The 9,130-nt window shown below is 29.0% G+C and overlaps 2 protein-coding genes across 6 annotated transcripts; one reads left to right on the top strand and one right to left on the bottom strand.

Moving 5' to 3' along the window:
* Positions 1–124: 124 nt before the first annotated feature.
* Positions 125–3,771, bottom strand: LOC122577345 (ankyrin-2). 5 transcript variants are annotated; one of them, XM_043748633.1, is made up of 8 exons: positions 3,426–3,771; positions 2,928–3,030; positions 2,692–2,850; positions 2,419–2,616; positions 2,014–2,350; positions 1,655–1,930; positions 1,290–1,567; positions 125–1,204 (listed from the first exon to the last, which is right to left on the bottom strand). In XM_043748633.1, exons 2-8 carry the CDS (start codon positions 2,988–2,990, stop codon positions 947–949), a joined length of 1,569 nt encoding a protein of 522 aa, XP_043604568.1. In that variant the 5' UTR covers positions 2,991–3,030; positions 3,426–3,771; the 3' UTR covers positions 125–946. The 5 variants fall into 5 exon arrangements, with proteins under 5 accessions (XP_043604568.1, XP_043604571.1, XP_043604572.1 ...); XM_043748636.1 differs by lacking the exon at positions 3,426–3,771 and adding an exon at positions 3,233–3,406 and having other exon boundaries at positions 2,928–3,142; XM_043748637.1 differs by lacking the exon at positions 3,426–3,771 and adding an exon at positions 3,233–3,406.
* A 3,916-nt stretch (positions 3,772–7,687) lies between these two features.
* Positions 7,688–9,004, top strand: LOC122577348 (cytochrome b5-like). Its single transcript, XM_043748643.1, has 4 exons — positions 7,688–7,944; positions 8,211–8,339; positions 8,431–8,504; positions 8,695–9,004. The coding sequence occupies exons 1-4, from the start codon at positions 7,825–7,827 to the stop codon at positions 8,729–8,731; spliced, it is 360 nt and encodes a 119-aa protein (XP_043604578.1). The 5' UTR covers positions 7,688–7,824; the 3' UTR covers positions 8,732–9,004.
* Positions 9,005–9,130: the final 126 nt, after the last annotated feature.

Raw genomic sequence — 9,130 nt, 5'->3', positions numbered from 1 at the left:
AGAGATAGGTAATATACATTATTTCAAATTTTGTTCATAAAACTTTTTATTTTGATAGAAATCTCCTATTTGTTTTATTTTTCATATAGTTCTAATTATTTAACGACATTATAGAATAGTTTCATAATTATTATGTAACCTTAAAATGTATATAAAAATTCACTATATATAAAATAGATCATGTACAATTTAAAAACGTATTTTATTGTAGTACTATTTATTTTTATACTATTTTCTTAATATTGCCTAGAAATATGTGTTTAGTGGGAAAATGATGTAATCTCGAGAATGAAGAAAGTACTGTTTACTAATAGTAATTTGTAATAAATGTAGCTAAAACAATAAATAATGTGTTTCTTTTATTAGTGTGATGAATGTATAATTTAATGTAAAAAAATATTTTGAAGGTAGTGATATTATATTATGAAAGCGATTATAATCAATTGCAAGATATTATGTGGAAAGCAAATTGATGCTTTGTATATATTTACATTTATTTTTAAAAAACATTTGTGTACTGTATAAATCAGACTTAATCACGCATTCACATACACACGTGCGTGCGCATGCACACACACGCCCGCACGCACACATATAATTTGCAGCTTTTAAAAAGCATGCATATATTAAATAATATAGGATTATGCCCTGTAATACGGCCAACTCAATTTTCTGATATAAATCAAGAGTATTAATAATACCGATTTAATGAATCTTGTAGATTCATAAAATAATCTATACGAAAGTAAGTAGTTAGTAACGAGAGGCTCGTATAAATACTACTATAATGCTTTGAGATAAGACAATGAGAAAATATATTAAAATATTAGAGCATAATTTTCAAATGAAATCTTGTACAAAACTCAAAAGCCAGGGAAGATATTTTTTGTATATAAAGGAGGGCTCAATAAATGAAACTTAAGATAAAATATTTACTTATACAAAATCACTTGGATGCCCTTTGCGCTGTAATAGTTTTAAGTTGCTGTTTATATATTTCAGCTTCTTCCTCTTTTTTTTGAAGCCGTTTACGATACTCAGCTGCTTGTCTTCGTGCTTCTGCTAATTGTCTATTCAATAGCGCAATATCCATAACTGGTTCATTATCATGCGTTGGATCATCTTCGACGATTTCTTCTATATCATCGTCTAATTGTAAAATTATTGGTTCCGTCATTTTTGCGGGCGAATTAATGATTTTACTCTGTTAAAATCATTAAACATGAATATAATAAAAGTTATAAACATGCGTTAATCTGATTGTTTTCATTTAATATCTGATTTCACACCTCTGATGGAGATATCAAGTTTTTAGATTGTGTAAGTGTTGATACAGGCGTAGTACTAGAAATTGAAGAAATGAACAATTTTCCGGCTTTATTATCCACAGAAGATCTTTTCAATATATTGGGTCCTCTGGATGTGAGGGTGGGTGTATTATGACTTAAAATTTGATCTGCTCTAATTGCTATCACTTTCCTAGGAGTCCCTTTCTTTCCAGTTACGTGAAGTCGTTTCATTCCTATTGAAGAATTTCTTGTTAAGTTTAGAGCAAGTTTACCTGCTTCTGTAAAAATAAATTATCGATGTCGATAAATATAAATAGGTATATCTATATATATATAAATGTACATCTCATTAAAGTATTTTGTACCAGTTAAAACAACTGTTCTTCCACTTTCCATTGCATTTTCAACAATAGATGAGTCATTATCTACAGGTATCATTGTGATTCCATGTGCTTCTAATAACCTAAATTTTTTGTTGATTCCCCCAATAGTTGTAATATCTTTACGTTTCTTGCTATTATTAATATTATTTGTATCAGTAATTTCACCCACACCTTCGATTTCTTTTTCTCGATCAACATCAACATTTGGTCCAACATGAATTTGTTGAAAGATCATTCGTGGCTTTTTTCCCACTTGCACTAGATGTTTAATAAAAAGTAGTAGTACTATTAATCAAGTTTGACATTCAAAATCTTACTAATTAAAATATCAAATGATATACCTTGTGTAATCTTTTTTTTTTGTTGTGAGTCTTGCTGTGGAAGTTCAAATTTTTGTTGTTCTTCCTCTCTTTCAGATTCTAACTGTATTAAATTATGAGTTGCTACCTCAAGTTCTGCTGAATTTGCTTGATTTTGTTGATGTGCTCTAATACCTACAATTTCTCTTTCTTGTTGCAATATGTCTACTAAGTCTAGCCTATCATGTTCTAATGCAAGACTAATTGGTGTTTTGTCAAATTTACTAGTTGCATTTGCATCTGCTCCATGTTCTAATAAAACATGCATTACTTCTACATGTTCCCTTTCTACCGCCCAATGTAAAGGTGTCATTTTTAACTGCAAATGTTTTTTTGCATTAAATATATGATACACGAAGTTTATTTTTACAATTTTATGTTAATTACCATATCTCTGCTATCGACATCTGCACCATAATTAAGAAGTAACTGTGTCATTTGATGATGGCCTTCATATGCAGCCATATGTAAAGGCGTTCTATCCACTTTTGTTCTTGCATCTCTTGAAATTCCTGCTCTAAGTAAAACCTCAGCAGTTTCTGTATGATTATTTTGTGCAGCAAAATGTAATGCACTTGTACCCAACTGTCAAAAAATATTATTTCATTATGAATTACTATATAATTGTTAATTGTAGAAGTTTATTATGAAAATATATACCCAATCCGTAGTGAATGGTGCACCTCTGCACATTAGGTCTCGGACACTGTCAGTATCCCCATATTTTGCACTAAAAAGTAACTGCTTTCCTAATTCCACTATTGATAAGGCATCTTGAGAACGTGCTCGATGAGATACATCACAGGAAAGAATTTCAACCTATGAAGTATCTACAGATGAAACAATATGCCTAAAGAATGATTATATGAAACAGATTTGTATGAAATTATACATACAGGAATAAGGGTGTCTGAGTCCAGACCCTCAATATCATTAGTGCAAATACTTTCAGCTTGCATTTTTGTATATTTAACTCAATCCACTTCTTTCTGATGCACACTAAAATCAAACGATCCATAACAATTGATATCATTGGGACTTGTTTTAATATAAAAAGGGCTAGTTGTGACCATTCCATTTTTCATTCAGTAATTCGTCAGTGTTGTTCGACCTTGAAGTGCCGGGATCGAAAGTAGGTCGACAAATTAAAATTTGAAGATCAATTCGATAAAATTAACACGATTTATTTATTTTTGCCTACTTGTTCGGAAACGTAGCATGTATATTTTTCAAAATTTTCTTCAGTACAGGATGTTTTTATTTTGCCATTTCAGATTGTGAGGAACTTCCTGTTCCTGTTCATTAAACGGAAGTCCCATGCCATAGGCCCCGTGTTTTGTGCCCAAAAGCGATTCAAGTCGATTGTAAATAACATTGAAGAAAGTTATACTTACGACCAGTACATTATTCTTGCTTTTTAGCAATTTTTCCAACAATTTTCGAGCGCACACACTCACTTTAAGGAATTGTTCCTCCCCTCAGCCTTCTCGATTTACCGTCTTGGTAAAGTTTTATGAAAATGGCGACACCTTGGCGCCATTCCTAATACAATTTTATCATTGTTCTAAGCAGTTTTTGATGTCAATTTGGACGTATTTTTGTGGTTAGAGGTATCCTTTTATGTAAAGTCGTAATTTTTTTAGCGCATTTTAATTACTTTATTTGAAATGATACTGAATAGTAGTCAAATATGTTAAATAGTGCGTATTACAGCGCCACATTGTGGTACACGTGAAAAGTATCTTACATTAAACAGGTTAGGTGTATTAAATTCGAGTAAGGTTAGGTTACGTTGTAAAGTTTTACTCACAGTTGTATACATACATAGTATATGTACATGGCTGTGGTCATATACACGTCGTGTATAGGACCGCGATTTTATTTGTAGAATGTGTTTCGAAATAGTTAAATTGAATCATTATAGATAAAAAATAAAACATATAGATAAAAAGTGAAATAATTGTTGTAAAATGTAACATTCATTAGCGATATAATAAACAAATTGTATGAAAACAAAACATTTGATTAAATGAATATAATAAATATTTATGATATGACGAACATTTACATATATGTATGTTTTGCGTACGAACTTTGGCATGAATCTTATATGAATTTTTCTAATCATTTGTATCTAAATAATCAAATAATATACGAATATATATATATCCATATATACACATACATGACATGTATTATGTATTTTATGTAGTATGCGATCAAAAGCCAGAAAGTATTCTGTTTGTTATTACGCCGTTTCCTAATATTTTATGTGCAATGAAAGTTGTGTAAATCGTTCATTTTAAACATATATTTTAAAAACGTTGTTAATAATACTTTATCTGAAATATGTATTTATTAATTTTCCTAAAATAATACTTTTGTTTTTCATATTCTTTTTAGTTTATAGCTTTCCATTTTTTTATTCCTTTCTTTCTCTTCTTCTAGTATGCTTGTTTATATTCCGATCCTTCTTTTTACAATTCGTCCTATAATTATCTCAATATCACAATCTATATATTTTATCATGCAATCATCATGCGGAGAAAATATATGTATATAGACACAAAGGATGCACATAACTTTGATGTATTTATATAAATGAAAGATAAGTGGTATGGTTGGAATCACAGACAAGATATAAATTTTATGTCTTGTTTATGGTTGTAATTTATTCCAAATTACACTTCATACGACGTTATAATTTATAGAGGGGGAAATAAATCTTCTGAATAGTTGGTATTATAGAATATATTCATATTCGTATACGATCATCGATGAGGTACGGAATATACGTGACATGTGTGATGACATCGTGACATCCAATGCTTTTTCGTGTCTCGCGTTTTAGAGGATACCTGATCTTCCATACCATTTTTGTATCGCATGTGACATTATCGATTCAGTGCAGTTGTAGCAAAATGTTAGAGATTAATACATAAATCATATAAAACATATAAAATGTATGTATGTATATTATCTTAAACTTAGGATAAAAATAGAATTTTATTAAAAGAATTTTAATAAGATTCGGAACAAATTAAATTTTTTGAGTTAAGATGATCTTGATATTTTCAGTGGAAAAATATGTAAAAATTAATTTTTAAAGAATAAATTATATGGCACTATCAGAAGCGAACTGGCCATCGAGAGTTTGGGAAAATTTTCGGTGGGATAGTAGAGATTTGAGGCCGTTCTACGTAGAATTTAATTTTTGTACCAAGAACAATGTGGATAAAGTTATAGCAGTAAATTCTTTCTAATTGTCGTAAACAATGAGAAAACATGTATGCTAGACATCAGGGCCGAAATGGTTATTGGAGAGCTTGGAAAACTTCAGGTGAGTCGATAGGGATTGGTAATCGCCGTACATAAAATTTAATTAATGAACTAAAAGTGCAGGACCGATCATATCGATAATCTCCCAGTAAAAATTTAAGTTCCAGTCCGTCCCTGGGTACGTTAACAGAAATTAATGATAAAAACTCAAAAAAAAGTAATATGGTACAGGTTAGCAATATCCCAATTAGGGCAGTCTTACACGATTAATTAATACTTGATCTACTTAATCTCCAACTAGTGTTATCTTATTTTACTACTATCATTTTTAGTTTTTAGAACTTCTTTATTCTTACTATTTAATTGTGTTGTAGTATGATATATATTCGTAATTTCATCTACTTCGATATTTTTAAACGAATATTTGTGTTAATTATCTGAAGATTACTTAAATAAAAAATCGTTTTTATTTCTTACTGATTATTTATATCCAAAAATTATTTAATATATTATATTATGAACACAATTATCTTGGCTTGGAAATTTACATATGTATATCATTTAATGATATTGTAAATTGATAGTATTTCTTTCTTTCGGAATTTAATCAATAAGAATGATCAAGATCATTGAATAAGGATACTAATAACATTTGTTATCACAATCTTTTAGTTTGCACTCAGTTTGCAAATTTCTTGGGACATTACTTTTAAAATAGCGTAGGGTTCGAAAAGTTTCTTGATCAAATATTATTGCAACTTCTTTACATTGAATTTTTCTTTGAATAAAAAATCTCATTAATTAGCAGAAGTAAATTCATCTTTGAAAAATTCATCTTTCAGCCGAATTTTTGAAGGAATATTTGCAAATTGTAGCTTATTTACAAATATCAATTACCATGAAAAGTTGCCTGATACAGGAGTAGAATATTTAAATAAAATTATTATTATTTAAATAATTATTACTATCAATAAATCATAATTATTAAATAATAATTGAATTATCATTATAAAATACAATTTAATTGTAATTGTTGAATATATAGTACATGTGTATTGTAGTGAGAGTGAGGGAACGTAGAGCGAAAACACACACATGTATCCTCTCCCTAGTATGTGCGTGAGCGTTGCATGATGGGCTAGGCCTCCGTTGAAAAAAGAGAGCAATGCGCAGTGTGAAATCTCGTGCCGTAGGCCTCGGGCAAGTAACTCACGTGGCGAGCAATGTTATGTGAATATTCGAATAAAGTTCTTTGTAATACCTCTTCAAATTCACTCCATACCTTAACAATAATAAATAAACAATTCTATTTAGATCTTCTGCTCTTGTATATTTTTGTGATATAATTATGATAAATAGAATATTTTAAATTCTCAAGGATCACTCGAAATTTTAAAATATTGAATTACCTTAAGAATAAACCTACAACGAAAAAGATATCATTAATATGTTATTTCTCAAATATTTAACTTTTTCGAAGAACCAAAAATTTATAAACGAAGTAACTGATCTTTTATTAGGCTTTTAATGCAAATATTTCACTGTGTCTCGTGCCTATTGTAAAGATTATACATATATGTATGACGTAAATCTTCATAATGACCTTCGATTCTTTAGAATAATTATCCCACATCAATAGTAGTTATATAACAGTAAATTGTCAACAAGAAATATTACTTAAGAATAGATTGTATAAAATTCGATTAATTTTAGTCATCAGTAACATTCCTCTGTTATCTATTATATTAAGTATATTCGTCGATTATATATATTTGCTGTTTCAATAATAAAATCCAGATGTAATCTTATTTTATCACAACGTAAACAGAACATAAAGTGATCGCTGTATCAGAGTATCATAATTTACATCTTTTTCATTTCTTAACAACTTTTTCCAATTTTCGAAACCTTATACTGTATTGTTATTTATAAACGTACATTAAATTTATAAAGCGTACATTTTTTATAGAATCATTCGGAATATCGTTTTACCTTTCTTTGATTAAAGAAATTTTCACTGTGTGATTAATTAAAATTTTGGTTAATTTATTAATCGTGTTAATGAGAAGAAGGACGAAATATCAAAGGCGTAATGTTAACAAAATTATCATAGGTAGATAAAATAAGCAGAAAATTAAACAAGTATAAAAAATAGTACAGGAAGTCCCCAGTTAATGAAAGAAAGAAATGTTACAAAATCATCGAAAGAGTCAGATTAGTTAATCAAATTTCCTAGCACACAACATAGATAAAACTGAAAACATAATAGTTTTCCTCTTGAAATTCCCAATCTCTCAGACGTGACATGTGTTATCTTGGTTTATCGCATATGCGAAGTTGATCACGTCTGTGTACTTTTTCCTTGTTTCATTCAAAATCAATCGTGCTAACTGATATTCCTTCATTCAACGGTCGAGTTTGGAAGAGGATGGATCTCTCTGAAATTGTTTAATTAAATTCATTAGACAAGAAAACTTTGAAACTTATCTCTTAATCTTTATTTATTATAAAAAAATGGACGAACTACTAAGATATTCGCTGAAAGAAGTGGCGAAACACGATGGAAAAAACGAAGGGAGCCTCTGGGTCGTCATTAATGATATGGTATATGACTTGACTGATTACAAACATAAGGTAAGCGAGCAAAGATATAAAGAGAATTACAAAAGATTGCAAAAGCGATTGTAAAATATCTTCAAAATAAATGAAAAATAAAGTAATTCGTAATTACATTTATTTAATTATAAATTATAAGGTAGGGAAAATGAGAAGAAATCTTTGAATAATTTTTTACGGAAAATTGAGAAACTTGCAGCATTAAAATTAAAAATATTTTTCAACACGTTAGGAGTAATTTTTCGTGCTGGAAATCTTAATTAAAATTTTAAAATTGATTTCAGCATCCTGGCGGAAAAGAGTTATTGGAAGAGTATGCAGGACAAGATGCAACACGTGCGTTCGACGAGTACGGACATTCTTTAGATGCAAAACATATGTTGAAGACGTTGCTTGTGGGTGAATTAATAGAGGTAAAAATATATAATTTATATTTTTGCATTATCCTTTTATACCTTTTATATAAGTAGTTACAACCGTCGAAATATTTATTTTACGTTATAGGAAGATAAAATAAGTAATAGAAGAAAAGAGAATAAGATCTCCACTAAAATGGAAACGCAGAGAGACAGGAGAGGGTATGAAACAATTTTTTAAAGTCAAAGATGTGTTAAAATCTAACAGTAAAATAATAGAAGAAATATTAGAGAAATAGTAAAATAAGATAAATTATGATAAATTGTGAATAGAATATTGAGAGAGAGAGAGAGAGAGAGAGAAGTATTTTTTACATATAAATATTAACAATAAAATAATTTTCATTTGTAGGTTTTTATCAGTGTTATGTTTCAAATGTATAACGTGACACAAGGAAATAGCTGGATAAATCCATTTCTGATTAAATTACATTAATTTATTTTATTCTTTTTTATACTACCAATATACATATAGAGCTAATTATAAATTGCTATGTAGAGAAAGAATTATTATTTTTATTGATTATCACGTATAAGTTTGTTTAAAAAAATCGCCTCTTAAAGCTTCTATTCGATGTGGAAGTCGAGAGAATCGAAAGTACATACTCACATTGGCAGCATGCTAAGTGTATACGAATAAAAAACATGAATCAATCAATGAATCTCGTGAATGAATGTTCATTTGTCTCTAAAACTGTTTTACAATATTGTTCGTTTTGCTGTCTGTCATTCCTTTTATCCCACGCCTACATTAATTCTCGATAATAACTAAAACTTACAACAAATCA

This window comes from Bombus pyrosoma, linkage group LG18 (genome assembly GCF_014825855.1).
Source record: "Bombus pyrosoma isolate SC7728 linkage group LG18, ASM1482585v1, whole genome shotgun sequence".
Taxonomy (NCBI): Eukaryota; Metazoa; Arthropoda; class Insecta; order Hymenoptera; family Apidae; genus Bombus; species Bombus pyrosoma.
The sequence above is the reverse complement of the archived record's forward strand: the minus strand, read 5'-3'. Positions and strand labels throughout refer to the sequence as shown.

What these genes read in the sequence shown, in the direction of transcription:
- LOC122577345 (XM_043748633.1), bottom strand. Translation starts at nt 2,990, where the DNA reads ATGCAAGCTGAAAGTATTTGCACTAATGATATTGAGGGTCTGGACTCA. An exon ending in CACCATTCACTACGGATTGG is followed by an intron (nt 2,617 to 2,691) that starts GTATATATTTTC and finishes ATTTTTTGACAG; the next exon opens with TTGGGTACAAGTGCATTACA. An exon ending in AAGAACAGTTGTTTTAACTG is followed by an intron (nt 1,568 to 1,654) that starts GTACAAAATACT and finishes TTATTTTTACAG; the next exon opens with AAGCAGGTAAACTTGCTCTA.
- LOC122577348 (XM_043748643.1), top strand. Translation starts at nt 7,825, where the DNA reads ATGGACGAACTACTAAGATATTCGCTGAAAGAAGTGGCGAAACACGAT. An exon ending in TTGTGGGTGAATTAATAGAG is followed by an intron (nt 8,340 to 8,430) that starts GTAAAAATATAT and finishes TTTACGTTATAG; the next exon opens with GAAGATAAAATAAGTAATAG. An exon ending in ACGCAGAGAGACAGGAGAGG is followed by an intron (nt 8,505 to 8,694) that starts GTATGAAACAAT and finishes TTTCATTTGTAG; the next exon opens with GTTTTTATCAGTGTTATGTT.